This window comes from Balaenoptera borealis, assembly GCF_965194805.1.
Source record: "Balaenoptera borealis genome assembly, chromosome: 10".
NCBI lineage: Eukaryota > Metazoa > Chordata > Mammalia > Artiodactyla > Balaenopteridae > Balaenoptera > Balaenoptera borealis.
Genome location: NC_138874.1, coordinates 3,630,151 through 3,650,800, shown reverse-complemented (window position 1 = coordinate 3,650,800; position 20,650 = coordinate 3,630,151). Strand labels below are relative to the sequence as shown.

The 20,650-nt window shown below is 38.6% G+C and overlaps 1 protein-coding gene across 11 annotated transcripts in view; it reads right to left on the bottom strand.

Moving 5' to 3' along the window:
* The window catches only part of ANK3 (ankyrin 3), a 562,075-nt gene continuing 541,425 nt past the window's right edge, over positions 1 to 20,650 (bottom strand). For all 11 annotated transcript variants that reach the window (XM_082407428.1, XM_082407432.1, XM_082407425.1 and 8 more), the window contains 7 exons: positions 19,896 to 20,093; positions 15,285 to 15,383; positions 7,902 to 8,000; positions 7,716 to 7,814; positions 7,065 to 7,160; positions 2,898 to 2,970; positions 1 to 2,736 (listed from right to left, as the gene is read on the bottom strand). In XM_082407428.1, coding sequence (XP_082263554.1) covers positions 2,651 to 2,736; positions 2,898 to 2,970; positions 7,065 to 7,160; positions 7,716 to 7,814; positions 7,902 to 8,000; positions 15,285 to 15,383; positions 19,896 to 20,093 — 750 coding nt within the window. In that variant the 3' untranslated portion in view covers positions 1 to 2,650. The remainder of the gene's footprint in view (positions 2,737 to 2,897; positions 2,971 to 7,064; positions 7,161 to 7,715; positions 7,815 to 7,901; positions 8,001 to 15,284; positions 15,384 to 19,895; positions 20,094 to 20,650) is intronic.

Sequence of the window (20,650 nt, the reverse complement as noted above, 5' to 3'; positions counted from 1 at the left end):
TGCTTTTAAAAGCTGCTGATATTCTTAGCACCTGGGATACCTCAAGAACTTACTAGCTCTTATGTAGGGAGATTCACAACATGCTGTGGTTTCACAGAAATAGACATTTGCCTCCGTCCATAAGGGCTTAATGAAACAGGCAGCACCAAATCAGCCTACAGTGGCAAAGCCCTGGCAAGACTAAAGTTGTAGGGATCCTTTTAGAATTTAACTTTCAAAATGATTTGTTGTGGGATTTGGAGTAGAATAGAAATGCTAGTTCATGCAGCAGAGAATGATACAAATATGTGATAAAGGGCTACTGTGGCTTACCAGACCTCATGAAAGCAAAACTTAGGGACATTGGCCGATAGTAATATTAATAGGACTCAATTAAGTATATATTATAACCTTGGAAATATCTTCATCTTCAATCATAGATTTTTGGTATTTATCATCTATGGACAAAGCAATAGCCCTGTACACTCTGCTTTGATCAGACTATACCTCAAACGTGGTGTTCGGTTCTGGCCACCTCAGTTTGAGATGGATACAGACACAATGAAATGTACATAGGAGATTGACCATGATAGTATGGGAACAGGGGAAGGAAGTGCCAATAGTATGCCCAGAGGAAGAAACACTAAGAAATACGAAAAGCATTTTTAAATATCAGAAGGATTGTTCCGTGAATGAGGCAGCTTTTGTTGTAAATAGTGCCAAAGAGATCAGTTTGAATCACTGAGTTAAGGCCTGAATCAGTGACAATAATGCTCCCTAAAATGAAGAATATTTAAAGTCAGAGTTGTTCACATGGAATAGGCAGTCTGGGAATTAGGGAATTCCCATGATGGACGCATTTGGGCATAGGATCTCGTAACAGAGGTAATTGCAGCACTACGTGACGGTTGTTCAGACTGAGTGACCTTTAACCAACTCCCTTTCAACATTAAATGCTACAACATTATGAAGTCAAGAGCCATTTTATTCCAACAGCCCCTGGACACATCCATAAAGCAAGGGCTAAGTTTAAAGAAAGATGGATAAAATGAGAATGAAAATTTGCTTATTCATTTCAAATTCCCAAGCTGAGATCAATCTAAAGGAAATGATTGTCATTTCTAGCTAAACAGCTAAATGAAATATCTTCAAATGAAGAGATTCAAAATGCCTTCTTTTTGGAAATTAGTTATCCACATGTATAAGGTTGTTACATAGTCCATTCAAACTTGGCCTCTCATCAATGCAGCTATTTGGGGATATCTTGTTAGAAACTAGCAAGTTTTTAGGTCTGTGACTGTCATATTATATCTCATAATAATTTCATTTGACACCATATTTTGTGAGTGTATGCATCTTTGTGAGAACATCACTTTCCTTTTATCTTCTGCACAGGTGAAATTACTCTGAAAATGTTGCATAAGAAAGCAGCGAAATATAATATGACGTAAGGCATATTACTCGTAGAGTCCTAACGAAGATGCAAATATTATCCACTGGAGGATAAACAGAGGTAAACATATAGTTGATGGTTTACAGAAAAAGAAAGAAAAATGATGAGTAGAAGCCTTTAATATTTATCAAAACATTTACAAACAATGAGACAGGTACTTTCAGGTCCCTAAATGACCATCAAGACATTAGCTCTCCTAGGCGGGCAATCCCTGGCTACAACGCACTTACACTTGGCAGTCATTGGAACTGAGAAAGCTAAAGTGACTTTGGATCAGGTAGGCTTTCCCACTATTTAGGTTTCCAATGAAATCTGGACAAATCAAAGAAGGAACCAGTAATTACAATACAGCCAACCCAGAGGCAGAGAAAGACTAGCTGCACTAAGACTGATCCAAGAGAAAAATACAACATGAGAGATGGAAAATGGAGAAGCAATCAGAACACTGTTTGGGAGAGTCAAATGATGCAGAAAAGAAACATAAATATAATATAAATTCTACTCTAAGTAAACATTTCATTATTTCAGTAAAAAGGCCAAAATTTGCCATCTTTATCATATTTATTTACTGTAAAAATGCTAGTTTTCCAATGAACAATAAGGATGTCATTCATTAATATAACTACATAACATGACCTCGTCATACGCACTGATTTTTAAGTAAGGCAGAAAACTAGTAGTTTCTTTTAAGCACATGAAGAATAGTTACAATCATCTATAATTTGTCTTTCATGAAATTAATATTGAAAACTTACATTTTGAAAGCAGTTTTGTTCGGGTTGAGTTTTCATTATGAGTTCAAGTTCAAAAGTAGCTTTCACTGCAAAGCTTAGAGTACATCTTAGAATGGGCGTTTGATCCCTTCCTTTATAAACCCTCTCTTATTAAAAAAAAATTTTAGATATGAACATTAATCAGATTTTACTTTCTAGATTTTCAAATGTAAACAATAAAAACAATTTTTTTCTGCTTAATAGAAACAAATAGTAAGAAAGTAATCCAGATAGTTAGTTAACACTTGCATTTTCAAATTGAAAAATGCGTTCAAGGAGAGGGGATTCAAAGAGACTAAAAGAAGACAGTCAGTGATACCAAATACATGTTGTTTAAATGATACGTTAATTAACAATTGCAAGATAAAATGAAAAGTTAGTAACTCAAGGAAGGGTTACATTTCAAAGATAAGAAATGGAAGATAAAGCTGGTAGTTAAATTTTATCACAATAAAAATTCGCAAATACCTTCTTCAACATCTGAGATATATTCGCCATCACTGAGCATTTCAGGGGCGTTGGCTTTACGAACTGCATGATTTAAGTGAACAATGTAAGTGTGAAAAATGCATACTCTTGATACTACAATGAAACATATTAATGCTTCTAAAAACATTTTGCAATGAATTTTCTTCAGGAAAAAAATACAAAGTCACTCTTTGTTACTACGAACTCAAAGGAGGTTTTCATACCTTCATCATCAGACATGTCAAGAACTTCATTCATCGTTTCTGGAACATTCATTTTGTGCTTCTCTATGACAGTCTAGTAACAAAGAAAGCAGTCATTTTAGTATGAGCAGACAGGACATTTTACTGAGACTATTCATTTCTTCCTAAATTCATCTGTTGGTTTACTGTGGGATTTGTGTGTTGAATATCTTGAAGGCCCCCTCATACAAAACGACATCAAAATTACGCCTTCGTAGCACTAAGTTCCTCATCATATACATGGCAGAGAACGAACACAAGGTGAAAGAATTCTAGTGGCAAAGTGCACCAGCTTAAAAGCTTTAGGTCCCCAATAAAGCTTTTCAAAGGAAAAAAAGGAGAGAGATACTGCCTCCCTTAGTTCATTGCTATACTTCTTCATGGTCTTCATGGATCTGCCACCCCATTCCACTAAAAGTCTTAGCTGAAGATAAGCCAAATGATGGGCAAGAAGCATGTCTTTATTGCTTGTGCCAAGCCAGCCCCTTCTCGTTTTCCCTTCCTATGTGTATGTTTTAATTTCTAGAATAAATCACAATATTGAGACTCCAATAAATTATATAACTTTTACAACCATGTGTTTGCAGAAAATATTTTAGAGGTAATGCATTTGCAGGATAATTTTAACTGCCACAAAATTTTAAAGAATGGTATACAGTATGACAGAGCAAAGGCTTTACTGAATCTTTTACTTGCTCTTCGATGACTTTTCGCCTAGATAGATTGTATCCATCCAAAGAACACTGACAGTATTACTTGTTTGAAAATATTAATGACTTAATATGTTTTTGTTTAAAAATGAGTCCTCTTTTAATCTGAGCATATAAAAGACTAATGGTACAAGTCATGTTGAAGTAAAGCATTATTTTGTATTTTTTTTCCAGCATGTAATACTGTAATTGAACATTTTCAAAAAATAAATATTTTAGAACAGTTTTAGATTTACAGAAAAATTGCGAGGATAGTAGAGAGTGTTCACCCAGTTTTCCCTATGATTAACACATATTAGCATGGTACCTTTGTCACAATTCATGAACCAATATTGATTTATTATTATTAATTAAAGTCTATATTTTATTCAGATTTCCTTAGCTTTTGCCAAATATCCTTTTTCAGTTCTAGCATCCCATCCAGGATACCATGTTATCGTTCGCTGTCAATCTCCTTAGGCTCCTATGGCTAAGTTTCTCAGACTTTCCTTGTTTTTAATGACCTTGACAGTTTTGGGGTGAACTGGTCAGGTATTTTGTAGAATGTCCCTTAACTGAGATTCATCTCATGTTTTTCTCATTGATTAGACTGGGGTTATATGTTTTGGGGAGGAGGACCACTGTAGTAAAATGTCATTTTCATTACATCACATCAAGGGCATATACTGTCAACATGATTTACCAGGGTTGATGTTGTACTTGGTCATCTGGCTGAAGCAGTGTTGGTCAGCTTTCTCCACTGTAATGTACTCTATTTCCCCTGCTCTCCACACTATTTTCTTCCGAGGGAAGTTACTATACTCAGACACACTTGAGCAGTGGGGAATCATGATCTACCTCTCGGAGGGGAAAGTATTTTCATAAATTATTTGGAATTCTTTTGCCTGAGAAATCTGCCTCTTCCTCCATAGTTATTCAATCATTTATCCGTATCAGTATGAACTCATGGATATATATTTTATACTTTGCACTATACCCCAATACTATTTTATTTCTTTTGTTCAAATTGTTCTGGCTTTGGCCATTGGGAAGTCTTTCAGTGGATTCCCGTGTCCCTTTAACACGTCCCATCATCTTGTGTATGTGTTTATTTATTTATTTACAGGGAGGGCCTTACTTTTTGGCACTACCAGAGGTTCCAGGCTCATCTTGTATACTTCCTGCCCCAGTTGTAGATTTTGTCATTTCTCCAAGGAGCCCTGGTTCCCTCCATTAGAGAATGCTGTTAGAAACCAACATCTGAGTGATAGAAGTAGTCTGCTCGTTGCTACTGAGGGAATTTTAAACAACTCAATTTAAATAGCTTAATTCATATCTTTTGAATATCCGCTTCTAGCCACTCAGTTTCCTACTCTGTCATGATTGTAATGTCATTAACTAAAGCATCTTTCTGAGAATTGCCATATCCAACATGGCACTCCTATCAAAGATGCAGTATTCTTTTTAAGGCTGCTGAAGAGCTGATGCCTGCTTAAGGAGACAATGGTCGCTGGGGCTTCCATAACGGTCTGAACAAAGACCCACCTGTGGGCGGCTGCACTGTGCTTAGTTAGTTTAAGGGCACACACCCCACCCTGAATCCCGTCAGTCCTCTCTGAGCTAGATGACAGGCAACTGCAAAGGCAGGGCTGACAAGGTGGTGTCTCAGCTTGAAATAAAGTCTCAAATACCACAGTGCTGGGCTAGGTCTTAGGGACTTCAATGGACTCTTTTCTAGTCAATGTGAGCGTTTCATTTGGCAGAAGCCTCATTTACTTCACCGGGCAAACTGGACCTTCCTGTTAGCATGAGTAGTCTTTTCTCTCTGGCAGAAAATCACCTACCAAGTCAGCTGATGATGTTGAGTGAGAAATGGCATGACTCCTGTGCACATTCTTTCACTAGGAACCGGAGCCCTAAACCCTTTTCTCTCAGTCCATTTCCTGAGTCTGTAACTTTACTTTCCCTGTGTGTAACTTTATTTTCTCCTAAAGCTCTTTTTGATATCAAAGAAACATTTTGAACTTCCCTAACAGGTGAGAAAATCATTGACATTTAATCAAATAAGATTTATATTTTGAACTATTATACCATCTTCAGTTCTCTAACATTGAAACAGAAGTTTCACATATTTATTTCAGTGACTTCAAATCTTTTATAGCATGGTGACACGTGGCTGTTATTTAATACCTTGTCCTTCTCTCCTTTCCTACTCCCAAGAGAGTTACACGGCATATCTATAAAATTAAGGTTAATAAACATTATTTATTTAAACTCTTTTCTCGAGAATTTAATGATAGATTTTAAGATGATGAAATACTCAAGAGGTATATGAAAGCAATATGTAGGAATTTATTTCTATTCCAGCTATATCTTAAAGTTAGAAACGTGCCCTGGTTGACAACCCTTGCTCTAGTCCATTAAAGCTACTGTTTTCTCTTTTGCAAATGACAGCATTTCTCTTTTGTGATCAGTAGGCTGAATTTTTAGTTTCTAAAACCTGTACACAGCCAAACAACGCAACCGGCAGGTAGCAACAGAATCCTTCAAGCCACGGTGTTTTGTACGAAGCACTGTATATCCAGACTGCAGACGTGAACTCTGCCTTCTTCGTGTTGGAAGGTGGCATATGAGAAAAGGAAGCACAGCTGATAATTCCAAGTGTTGCAGAGTCCTAAACTGACACTGTACCGACTCAATCTCGGGCCTGTGTGTTGAGTCATGCAGTCAGGAATAACTCAAGTAAACCTCTGACATGGGGCAATATCTGCTCTTGATTCCAAAGTTACCAAATCCCGATGGGGTTCAAAGGCACCAGACGGGGTTCCAAAGAAGTGATTTATCCTAGAGGTTGGCAGCTTGTGAAAATATGTGATGCAATAAGGCCTCCTGGTAAAGATTTACTTTAAGTTTGAATACAACATCCTATTGTTTTTCCTAGGAAAACTCCAGTAGGTGAATGGAAGAGAAGCGAGCGTGGTGGGAAAAACTGATTTGGATCCTATCTCTAATGTTTCTCTAACAAGGCAAACATATTTTTACAATAATGATGACAATGTACCCATTATCATTTGTGAGTTAAAATATTTTAAAGAACCAACTTAGAGTTTTCATCTTTCTTGCGTTGCCAAAGAAGGATGTCAAAACATCTCATTAAAAAAATTTTTTATATCAAAATAAAGAAATACATTTAGCTTTCTATGGAACTAAAACCTCTGTAGCTTTTTGAAAGGTATAACTTTTGAAAAGGTATTTTTAGTGTTTTGAATTTTTCTTCCCATCAGAAATGAGAGTTTTGCTTTGCTGACTGCCATCAAGGAGGTGACAGCATTTGGAAATACGGTGCTTAGTTTCTGAATGGAGGAAAAAAGGTTCATCTCCCCAAAGCCTGGAAAAACCTACAATCTGAGAACTGGCTCCTGCGGTAACGGGGTTACAAGGTCTGGCATCCACTACTCACAGTCGTGGTCACAGTCTCTTCAGTTACCACCTTCAGGGTGTCCACCACTGAGATGTAGCCAAGCCTCCGGGCAATGGCCAGGGCAGTGTTTCCATTCTGGGAAGAGGGAAACGTGGACAAGGAATTACAAGTCATTCCACGTGTCTCAGCGCCTGTGTGTTTCCACACATTTGCCTTTACAAACGTAAGGCGAGTGTCTCACCAGTCCTCTCCCACTGTCATACCCAAAACGCTGTTTCATTAAAGACATACCTTGCACAAAACCCACCTAACCTGTCTGTACTCATACAGTAGAGTCTGGGCTGCTACACATGGAATCCGAGAGGCTTTTAATGTTTTATGTAATCAAGGAAACAAACACGTGCTTCTTCTTATGTATGTACTCCCTACTGGGTAGCAGTGGGTATGTAGTTTTTAAGTGGGAAACGTTAATCACATCTCTCTCTGGACAACTCACAACAATACAAAAAGTTAACAAAAGTTACAATAACAAAAGCTATTGCCCTTTTCCCTTCATTCTACTGAATGCTCTGTTTATGCCTACTAAACATAGAAAGTCAAAAAGCAACCTTGTCCAATAAAAAATGTAAGAAGACACCAGCACCCAGGCCCAGCTCCCCCCTCATCACTTAGCTGGCCCTTTGCTCTTACCACAGTGAGTTCATTGGGGGAGGCATTGTTCTGAAGCAAGACGTTGATTATATGCGTGTGTCCCTGTTGAGCTGCTTGGTGTAACGGCGTATACCCATTCTGTAGAAGGAAGATGGAAGAAAAGACTCTTACTTCCTTGGACACAAGATCAATGACTTGGTAGATACAAAGGAGAAAGGAGTTTACCTTTGTTTTGGCGTTCACTTTTGCAGAATGCTGGAGCAGGAAGTTAACAATCTTGATGTTTCCATAGTGGCAGCCCACATGTAGCGGTGTGTATCCCATCTGTAATTATATATATATATATATATATATATATTTTAAAAAAAGAAACATCCTAAGTATACTTTCAGTAACAGATATCCTAAATAGAAGCAAAAGTGTTATTTAACCTTTCTTAACGCAGCAGAAAGAGTTTTTTTTCCCTATATAAAACAAATGTCACTGATAATTCTCAGAGCTAATCTGAGGTATAAATAACAATACCACCTCACATGGAAATAGTTACTAAATGTCCCAAAGTGCTCGCTCTAGCATCGGCTCATTTTATTCCCATAACAACTTTTCAAGATAGGACGAAAAGATGGAACAACAGACAGTCTAGACAGAAGGATCCAGTGGCTTCTTGCAGAGGGTCAGAAGCGTGCTCAATGGACAGACTTGGACTAGCATTTATTCAACACTCTACTCTCTAAAAGCATAAAATTGAGGTTAAAAAATGTTAGGTGGTTAAGTGATCATGAAAGCAGTAGATGATGATCAGAATGTATGACGGAGATAGGAAGGATAGAAACACTGAAGCAGGAGAGGCTGGTGTGAGTTCAGGAGGTCTGCGATGTACGAACTTGATCTAGGAATAGATGCTCTAGTTAAAGTCTTCTGCCTACCTAGCTAGAGCCCCACAGTTTGAAAACCACTCATTTAGACAAAGCAATGGATTGCTTCTCCAATTAATATCCACTGACCCCTGAGGGGCTATAAATTCCATCTATTAAAAAATATATCATGTGTGTATGTATGTGTATGTATATATAGATACATACACACACACACACACACATATATATTCTAGATAATTATTTTTTAAAAAAAGGATATTCCAGATATTTTTTCTAGATGGCCATAATGTAACAGACTCCACCACACAATTTCAGGGCCCATGGCCAATCTCTGTTTACGATGACACTGGCAGCACCAGATCACTGAAAGGGAGAGCATAGACTTTTAATAATATTTCTAAATGGGCATGGGTCAGGGGTCCATGTTTTCAAGTGTCTGCATCTCGTATGTGATGGCATTAATGTGTCTTTATGGTGACTCTGTGCTACAGACTGAATGTTTGTATCCCCTAAAAGTTGTATGCTGAAACCCTAATCCCAGTGTAATGGTATTTAGAGATGGAACCGTTGGCAGGTAATTCGGTCATGAGGGTGGAGCCCTCATGAGTGGGATTAGTGCCCTTATAAGAAGAGAAAGGAGACGGCCTGCCTCTTCTCTTTTCTACCTACTACCAGCACCTTGATCTTGGACTTCCCAACCTCCAGAACTCTGAGAAATAAAGGTTTGTCCAGGCTATAGTATTCTTGTTATAGCAGCCTAAACTAACTAAGACACTCCAGCAAATGGGTGTATTTGAATTTGAAAAGGGGACGTCCGGAACACAGCTGATTGTGGAAGGTGAAGACACCTCAGCAGGGATGTGCTGCCCTAAAGAACTGACTCTGGTTGGATTCTATTCTATGAACTGAACTGTAAGTGCAGCCACACTGACCAGACCCTGCTGATAAGCTCACCGTAACCACATGTATATGAGTCTGACTTAGGACCCCTAAAGCTGCTTCATGCACGATGAAGGGTATCCCATTTTGGGGACCAGAATTCACCTGCCTGCTTTGCAGGGTTCTTTCTTGGTACTGAGGAACTCAGGATACTGTGTTAGGAATCAGAATGCTGCTTAGGGAGGGAGGCATGAAAACAGTTTTCTCCTACCAGTTCTCAGTACAATTAGCTTAACTGACTGAAGTAACATTATTCCCAGTGTTAGTGGCAGAGGACTGATCCCAAGCCAAAAGATTACAGAAAATATTTAAAAATTTTAAATATTAAGGAACTCTTCAAGTTTCTGGTCAACATGCCTAAGCGATGATGCAACAGTTTCCAATGGCTACTGTGCTACTGTATTGATCAGATTTTTAAAAGAAATTGAATTATTCTAAGTACCTTAATGTACAGTTTCTTCTCATCCTCATAGCTTCACTGTCACTCCTAGTAAAACCCGAAGTCATTACAGTGGACTGTTAGGACATGGTTGGTCTGGACCCTGCTCTCCAACTCCCATCTATTACATCTCTGAGTTCATCTCCTACGAGTCTCTCCCTTGTTCACGCTGCTCTAAGACATTGGTCTTCTTGCTGCTCCACAAATACTACAGTATTTTATTAAAAATACATATGCATGCCAGGAAGATTTAGTTTTCATCCAGAGAAACCAAAACTGGGGCTCCTCCATTCATTGAGGGTCACAAAGTTCCCATGGTAAACGGCACCTTGCACAAACATGCCCGGAGAGATGTGGTTTGGGAAATTCCCTTCAACTAGTGGCAATACATTTTGGAAAGACCAACTCTTTTTTCTTTAATAACTAAGGAACAGTCATAGTTCAGATAACTGAGCAGTCTTTACTTCCTTTTTTCACTGTTGCCTACTTATACCATCATTACAAGCTGAAGTTAAGTCATCTTCTTTAGGCAATACTGAAAGGGTGTATTTGTGTAGGAAGAGCAAACAGGTACAGATGGAATATTCAGGCTGGTGTTTCTGATCTGTGGTACCTGAGCATGAGATCTTACTGAGCAGTAGTTAAGTGCCTCCCTATGCAGCATGGTTTGAGAAAGCGGGAGCAGGAAATCCACACTATTTCCTCACCTCCTAAACCTGTGCTCTCTCGAGTCTGTCTTTGGCCTTCCCTGCACTTGGCATAGTCTTCCTCAGTGAACACATCCACTCACAACTACAATTATTCCCTGATTTTATTTCAGTTAAAATTTTTGTTTTCAAATTTTTTATGTTGATACTATTGTTTTAGGGAATACCTTTCTCTTGTCACATGTTACACTAAATATTAATAATATGGCAGACTGTAAGATATTTTTATAAATAGCTTTTTCATAATTTTAGTTCAATAAAACTGATTGAGATTGAAAAGTTGCATTTAGTAACAGACAGAGATTTTTCCTTTAGAAAACAAACTCTGAAAATAAACTCTCAGTATCTCATTTCCTGAAGGTGCTACAGTTGAACGTCTTAGCACGCTAAAAAGGGAAAAAAAGTTGAAAAAATTTCTCCTGTGATTTTTTTACTTTATTGTTCACCTCCAAAATTAGTGTGGGATTAAAATAGAAAACAAAACAAAGATCCTCTCAGGTACTACAGAAGAGTCAAAGATTATGAAAGAGTATTTCCATAATGATAGAAGAAAAATAAGGCAATTGTCATCTCCATCCCTAACCCAGCCTATCCCACTTCTGACACCCCTTATAACTTCTTTGACCATTTCTCTTTCTACTGGCACCTTCCTCTTAGCCTACTAACATACTGCCATACGTCCAAACTTGGAAACAATAATCACTCCTTTCAAATATTTCTCTCCTTTCCTGGGTCTATATTCTCTTAAATCTTCTTGAAAAAAACCCCATTTTTATTCACCATTCCCTTCCATTTTCCCCATATCTCACCATCTCCACTACTCCAGTGAAACTGCCTTCTAATAACCCCGGTGCCACTCCAGTACACGTGTTTTAGTGCTTTCTCTTCTGTGACACACTCTCCTTGACAGTCTTCAGTTACTTGGCATCCATGTCATATTCTTTCCCGATTTCCCTCCTGCCCTCAGTCAGGCCTTCTTCCTTCCACCTCCTCTATCCACTTTAAAATATCGTTGATCCTAGGGATTTTGTCTTTGATTTCCTCCACACTGTTCCTCAACGATCACGTCCACATTCACAACTTCAACTGATACATTTATTCTGACCATGTCCAAATCGGTACCTTTAGTCCAGATGCCCCTTCTGTATCCCAGACCAAAACTTTAGTCATTTACTAGCGGTCTCTACCTAGACAGCCCCTAGGTAATGTAAGACTCAACACACCCAATACAGAACTCATGGTGCTCTTTCTCCAACCAGCTTCTTCTCCTTCACTTCCTGTCTCATTGAATGGGACTTGTGATCACCTGGTTACAGAGCCACGTCCTTAGATCCATCCTGAATTTCTCACTTTTCCTTAGTCCCTATATACACATGGTCTCAAGTCTTATTGTTCGTACTTGTTAAGTACTTCTTCAATTTCTCTCTTGTTTACCGACATCCCATCTGCCCCTTAGTTGAGGCCGTCTCTATTCTTCATCTGGACCTCAGCAATAGCCTTCTAACGGCCCCTGCTCCAAACTCTTTTACCAACTTGTTCTTTGCATTGTCTCCTAGGATCTTTCTAAATATCTGATCTTATCATCTTCTGTTTACAACCTTTCAAGGCTTCCCAGTACAAACAGGATGAAAAACTTAAGCCTGGCACATCAAGGCCCTCTGAGATAATCTTAATTATCTAGCAGTATCTTGGGGCGTGCCCCCAATTTTTTCTCATGTTCCTGTGATGCTGAACCAGCTATAGACCCCTTCTATACTCCCACCTTTGTAAATAATTCAGTTAATGCCAATATCTCTACATTTATTTATTTACACATGGGGTTAAAATCAGGCTTTGGACCAACTAGCTATGTTACCTTACATGAGTAATTACCTTTCTGTGCCTCAGTTTCTGTAAAATAGGGATACTAATTTTATCAACCTTATAAGATAGTCATAGGATTAAACAAATTCATAAGGGTAAATGCTTAGAACAGTATCTGACACAGAGAAAATGAGTAGTAAATTTTGCTATTATTATTACATTTTTATTGTTGCGCCTCCCTCTCTAGACTATGAATTCTGTGAGGACAAGGAACATATCACCCAGGTAAGAATCTAACAACTAGTGAGAGCTCTAGAAACAAATGTGAAATGAGTATGTATCAAATAAACATTTTTCATGATTTTACACACATTAAAAGAAAGCTAATTGAACTATTTACTTGCTAATCAGTACCTCCGAGAATCAGTGCTTTGGTGTGTTTTGGGGTGGTCTAAATAAAATGCTTCCAGAGATTATCCTTTTAAAAAGCAAAAGAAGTGGCTTCATTTCAGCTGTACGACTCTGAGCATTAAACCCTGTGGCCAGCCGCACAATTTAGTCTAAACTGATTTGGTGAACTTCAAATACAAAGTGAGGTGGAGATGTGGTGGGTCAGCAGGCCAGTGGGAAGGCTGCAAGGCTGTTACCAGGATGTTCTGGTCTCTTCCCCACGAGAGAAAAGAGCTCTTGATAATTTAATTATTACTATTTTAAAATTGAAGCCAGTGACTCAAATGGTACCATACGTTCTACCTGTCGGCTGCTTGGGGATGTCGTCTTTACCAGGAAGAATTTGGAAGCTCATGGGATATAATCAACTCCTTATTTACAAGGCTAGGAAGCAAATCCAAGCAACCCATCTCTTTGCACTCCTGCTCTACTCAACTACGGGACAATCATAGCCTCACTTCTTTTTGGTGCTGTGATCTTTGCTGAGAAGAAAAAGGAAGGGAAAATTTTTTTTCAGAGACAGAGAGATGCTTACTGAACTACATCACCTGTAAAGGGCAGGAAAAGGTACATGCTTCAGAAATATTATACTGAGTACAAAAATGATTACAGACTGTGACCTGAGTTGGACAGGGTTAGGAGGAAACCCTGGTGGAGACCCGATACTCTTCAACCGTGGGGTTGCTTTTGCAAATCTGGAACAGAAGGTTCACGGCACCATTTCTTCTCCTCCCAACCTGCCCCTGAGAATCACTGCCTTAATCCCTGACTGAATTTTGGCGGTGTATATGTTGGATGTGTTGAGATAAAAAGTACTGAGAAACAGAACCCTGTTATTGCCTTCTCAAATTTTTAATTTATAAAGGCAGAGGGCACCAAATAAAATGTTTATAAGTCTGTGTGTGTATGTGTGTGTGTCAATAAAACAACCCAGGGTGAATCTATTTACCGTGAAGTTGCAAACTTCTAAAGTAAAGATTTCTTTTCTGATGAAAGTGTACAAGCACAGTAAAGAATATAAGCTAAATCCAGTCTGAGCTTTTCAGATTGAAAAATGCTTGTATTTTCATGGAAAGTAACAAGAAACCATTCAGCCACTACTGTCGCCTTTACTGGTTTCTTTGTTAAACATTCAGCTACGTAGTAAGGCATTCAGGGTTAAGGGGTTCTTTTAGAATGAAAAATTTGGAAAGAAACAGAATAGAGAGAACTGGGTACTTAGGCTACCAAAGAGGCCATGGGGACTTGAAGGGCACGAGGCATTTCAGAAATGGGAGTGAGGGAGGCTACCTGGGTCACAGCTCTATCCAGGACTACCCCAGCCAGGGACCATTATATTTGCTTCACTATTTTAATACAGAGTTTAAAAAGCGTAAAGGATCTTGTCTGGTCACGTCTCCTTTGGGCAGATTCTTTCTAATAGAATGCAGTATGGGTGGAGAAGCCACAGCCCTAGAGAGTCAGAGCACCCTGCAAAGGGTGTAGTCTACTCAGGGCTGCTTCCTGGGCTCGTCCCGTAAATCCAGCCTGATTCTGATGTCTGCAATACCTTTTTACCTGGCTAATTCCTGGTGACCCTTCTATGTTATTAATATCTTCAATATCTGTCCACACACCTCAGAATCCATCTATATTATACACAAAAATGTTCGTATTCACAGTATAATAGTTAACAAGTATTCATTTTTGTGTCAAAAATGTGATACACAGAAACAAAGTTACATTTTGAAGTAGATACAAGTTTGACATGAAGAGTAACAAAATTAAGCGCTGAAAGAAAATATTCAGAGAAAGACTGATATGAAGTCTTATCTTTGATGATGACACAAAACATGCGTTTGTCTTATGTGAGTTTGAAATGGTGGCATTCTATGAGATTAATCAGAAGTTTCTTTTTGAAAAGATAACTATTTTGGCTGAGAGAGGGAAGGAGTTGCTAGCGATCATATACACCATAAGAAATTTAGCAAGTGAGTAGTAGTTGAATAAAAATGTATCCTCTTCCATAGACTATGCCTGAACAAAGTTAGAGGTCATCAATTACTGACAAATTTTTCTGTATGCATTTCTTAAAACTCAGTCACAAAAACTAAAAAAGGTACGAGCTTTCACACTCTGCCCTTGATGGGCAGGTGTGTTGTAACAAGGATTAATAAATTGCATTAACACAGGAGGCAGCAATATGCAGCTACATAAAGTATTCAGGCCAGTAAAGGTAAAAGCACCTGGGACACCACAACCAGAGACACTGGTGTCCCTTGTACTGATACACGTTTGAAATACTGAGTATAAAAGATATGATGGAAGATTTATTTTTCCCCCTAGAAAATTGTACTTGTTCCATACAAGGAGTCACAATGACACTCTGGATGGGCACAATCTTTTTGTGTACCTTTGTCTGGACGTCCACGTGTGCCCCCTGGTTTACTAGGACTTCGGCCACATTCACTCTATCTTCTTGAGCAGCCAAATGGAGTGGGGTCAGGCCACTCTGCAAAAGATGAAAGTGGTCATCTTACAGGAGGGATGGAGGACACACAGGCATGCTGGAGGAACAACTTAGGACTTCAAGAAGAGTAAGTCTACAATTTCTATGTTTAAAATAATCTATAGAGTAAGTTTATATACGAGCATGTGACAACATGGTTATCTGCAGGCTTAATGAAAAATTTCAATCATCCTCAGAAGTGGAGGGAATGGGCTGAACCTTGTGTACTGATCACAGACGCAGCAATTATCAAGGTTTTCCTATGTTTGCTTCATCCAGCCCTACTTCCTGTTGGTTCTTTGCTTTGCGGAAGAATTTTAAAGCAAATCCCAGACATTATATCATTTTCCTCTCATGTACTTCAGTGTTCACTTTTTTAAAATAGAGACTTCTAACTTTTTTACAAAATTATGCAAGAGTTCTAACGCACTACCAATGCATTACTAGCTTTAGAAAAATTCATTAAAATAAAAACTGTTTATAAGTTGAATACTGACATATGATGATATCATTTTCTCCATTAAATATTAATACCCAAGGCTGACAAATATTTTCTTTATGTTGCTTCTGGGTAGGAAAAATGGTCTGTGAAATGTAATATAAAGGCTGTCTCATGAGAATGTAATATGAAGGCTATCACATGAAAATTTCCAGGTCATTTAATGAGACTGGATACTTGAAATTGACTCTACCACAGAATGGACAGGCTATGTGGTTATCCCAATGGCCAAGAAAAGAATCACTAAGACTGCACCCTGGTTTAAAAATCCTCTGTAGCTGTATTTTTCATAAATAACATTTAAGAGAAAGTAAGCTGGTGTAAGTGTGTCCAGATTCTTTTCTTTCATCCATTATGAGCACACAAGTTAATGTCTTGAGTCCTAACAGCCTTCTTTCTCCTGCTCCACATCTGTGTAGCAAGGCCATCAACCTGTCCTATTTGTCAGAGGAAAGGCGTGAACCAAAAGCCACGTCAGGAAGGGCACAGAACCCTCGAGATGCTGAACAGTATTTATTTAGGGGTTGCTGTTCCATCAAACTAATGACAGGACTCAAGAAGAGTCATTCACTCTTGACTTTCTAATACTGTTTACAGACTTTTGGAAGAAGCTCACCCAAACTGAATAAAAGAGGAAATAGGAAAAGGAGGACTGGTGCCTTCACTTGAAATCCAAGAAAAATAAGCCTGGGGCCGAAACTGGCACCACCCAAACAGTGACATAATCATAGAACAATGTTCCACGTTCCACTTTAGAGGCAACAGATATTTGCAGCTGTAACATTTTGTAAAAGTGTCACAATCCCCTATTCTAAGTTTGAGACTTTCCAAACCTTCTGAAGAACTTTACTGAGTGGTTCTCAGCACAGCTGGGGGAATGTACTGTGGCTGGTGCCCTACTTTCTCGCGTCCCCCCCATGGACATTCATGCTGTCCACTCTACCTCTGGCCTGGAGTCACCTCCAGCTTTCCTGGGCTTCCCTCTCTCTCCCCTGGTCTCGAAAAGGGCTTCACTGTTATTATTTATGTGCGAACCACCTACGTGCTCACTTGTGTCGAGAGCGTCATAATCCTGTATTTAAACTCTTTTCTCACCTGTATTCCTCAAACCACTGTGAGCTTCTTGAGGCAACTATTGTACCTTTAATCCTTGTATAACCAGTCAAGTATCTAGCGTTTAATCCACCCACTAATCGACTGAGTCAGAGGAAAAAGCAAGCATCTTTCGGTAAAATAGTATAACTTAAATAAAGAAAAAATTATTTTTACCTTCATGATTTAAAAAACAAAATGTGATGGTTAAAACAGCCCTGTGTGAGTTCAGAAGTTATCTATTAACCTTTTATAAAGGTTTTGAGCATGGCTCATTTTAAAAATGGCATTTATTGGGCACAGAGAGAATACCACCAACTTGGAATAGCAACAGCTCTGCTTCGTATTCTATTAGCTGTGTAAATATAGTTACTTGTGGTCTGCAAAATTCCTGTGGGAAAGTGGGAACGTCAAAAGCAAAATTGCATCAGATCAAACACTAGTACTTAGGCAGGAACTTAGGTTCATGGTCTCTTTTTCTTAAAAATCTGGGAACTGCTGGTGAATAGCAGGAAAAGAAATAAGTGAAAACAATAAAGTGTTTGGTTCAATAATACTTTTCACGAAAGCTAAATCTTTCTTTTAATATTCATTGTTTAGCAAGGAAATAAAGTCTAGTGTGAAATGGGGAAGTGGGATGGGGAGGGGGGAAGGGGTGGAGGGAAAGTAACTGATGTCTAAAACTCTGGCAGCTTAGGAAAAATGGACAGAACACCTGTCAGAGTCCTTACTGAATAGAGCTCTGCTGATTTTCTGTTTTCACACTGGAACTTATTTAATACTTGATACAGAAAATGACTACTGAGAAAGGAAGCAAAGACTTACAAATGCCTTCTTGTTAGACCATTTCTAGGCACTGTGAAGTTCTTGAAAGTTCCTTAAGTACAGCGTGCTAATGGGAATTTCCTTGATGATATATTTGCTTATGTAGAGTTTATTCAGGAAAGTGGCTGGACATTTCCAGGCTTCCTTGGTTTACTATGTCTTTTGGTCCTCAGAATTCCCTTGGCTAATCTCCCTCTAGTCTACCGAAGTAGACACTGAGAAATTCTTTCTGAAGTGTTCTCAGCCTAAATCTTTTAAAAATGATTTTAAGGTGAATTCAAGGCTAAATATGTATATTGCCATTGGTTAGCTAAAGGAATTTAAAGGAAAAAAAAGTTTATTACACAATACTTTGGTGTCAAACCTATAGAAAATGGTCACCTGTTAACCAGTTGTTCAGGTTTGTATTGTCTCTGGGAGAATTAATGAGATATAATATTCTGGGCTCCTAGGAAAATAAACACTAATGGATGCCAGAATGTGCTTCAATTTGAGAAGGCCACGTCCTCCATCTCATTAAGACAGGTTGAATTTTGCAGCAAACTATTATAAGGGTGGTCTACATATTAGTATATGAACCTTAGAAATTCAACAGCTCAAACAAATCCTGATTATAATGACTATTTGAAATTGCTTCGTGATTCCTGTTAATGCTGAGGCATACATTCCAAAGGAATGTTTAAAAAGAAAGATATGAGAAAAGCAAATCAGTACACGAGAAAAAAAATGAAAATTGTGTTTGGTTTGCAATGATCACAAAGGATTTTCAAGATACTAAAACTGAAAAAAGGTTTTCCTATTCTCTTACGTATGTCTTTTGGTTTATAGAATTTGTTAAATTACCACCTTGGGAATTCAGATTAGTGCAGAGTAACCTTTTCCCCAAACTGTGAAAAGTCTAAAATTGAGACAACTATTCTTTTTTCTGCTTAGAAAAAGGTGCTGAATGTTATTTCATCTTCCTGACATTTCTGGGAAGTAAAAACTGTTGTCTTTATTAGAGAATGAAACTGAGGCTCAGAGATGTCACATAACTTGTCCAATCAAGTTACACGTCAAGTAGGAGTCAGATTTAGGATTCATACCCAGGAAATTCAAAGCCCCTGTGATTACAAAACACAGGCCACATATATTAAAATATTTAAACTACTTATTATTCATTGCCATAAAACTGCTATCTTGAAACTCTACTCCAATATCTGAGCTATGGCCGAGAAACGTCACAGCTGTGCCATCACCATCCTGTAGAGGAGAAGTTACATAACAGGGAGTTTGGATTATCGGGAATTTGGGGACACTCTTGCAGGTTTTTTTTTTTATCTGAAGACTAAGGAACATCTGTCTTGTACTTTGGGCAGATCTCAGACTCAGGTATTAATAAGCAGGTCAGTAAACCCAAATTCTCTGCTAGGCACAGTGGAGACAGTGACCTCCGTAACGTGTCTCTGGGTAACTGTGGGCTGGACTTTCACAAAGCTCTTCACTAACCATGGGGATGTCAAATGTGAGGTCAGGGGAGTTTGAAGACTTCTGGGAACAGAGACTTAAAAAGTTCCCTGGCACTGCCAAATTTACCTACAGAGACTAACCTTTTGATCTATGGAGTAAGATAGCTACTCTAAATTTCTGTTATTAAAATGAACTCTCTGAAGGCAGACCTGTTTCCAGTTTCTTTTTGTAACCTAGGACTTAAAACTGGGACAGGCAGTAGGTACCCCCCAAATGTCTGTGGCACAGATCAACCTACAACTTTTTATTTACAACCTACAACTTCTTATTTACTATGTTCTGGTTGCCCTTTGACTTTACATTATAACAAAAACTTCACATTACTAGAACAATTTTGTGGACCTCATTTTTATGGCTCTATGTTACTCACCGGTATGACTTTGCAGTTATTGACTTAACATTCTCTTATTGTTTAAACAGATTTTTTTCAAGTTTTTCCTATGATAAATAACATTTTGGTACATACTTCTGTGCATACTACACTTTGCACTTTCTATTTGACCTGAATTTTTCATGGCTTCTTAGTTGTCTTTTTGAAGGTGAGGTTTTGTTGCGCTGTATGCTTTGCAGAGGAAAAAAGAAAAGGTTACCTTATTGCTCAAGTTCACATTAGCATTTCTGCTGAGGAGCAGCGACACCATGTCCACATGTCCTTCCTGAGCTGCAAGATGGACAGAAGCAATTCCTTGCCGGGTAACTGCGTTTGCATCAGCACCATATTCCAGCAGAGTTGTCGCTATGTCCATCTGGTTCTTTTTGGCAGCGATGTGCAGTGGTGTATAACCATTCTGTCAACACAAACCACTTGGTCACATGCCCAGTCACAAGACAAAAATGTGTGCAGTGCATTTTCAAATAGTATGCTTCCCTTTCTAGTGATTTTCTTTGATGGTTTAAAAAAATCATTAGCAAGTAAGCAAACCCTGAGAAATCAAGAAGTGCTATTTTTTTTTTTTCCTTAGATTCCGTATATATGTGTTAGCATACTGTATTTGTTTTTCTCTTTCTGACTTACTTCACTCTGTATGACAGACTCTAACTCCATCCACCTCATTACAAATACCTCCATTTCATTTCTTTTTATGGCTGAGTAATATTCCATTGTATATATGTGTGGCAAGACGGGAATAAAGACACAGACCTACTAGAGAATGGACTTGAGGATATGGGGAGGGGGTGGGGTGAGATGTGACAGGGTAAGAGAGTGTCATGGACATATATACACTACCAAATGTAAAATAGATAGCTAGTGGGAAACAGCCGCATAGCACAGGGAGATCAGCTCGGTGCTTTGTGACCACCTAGAGGGGTGGGATGGGGAGGGTGGAAGGGAGGGAGATGCAAG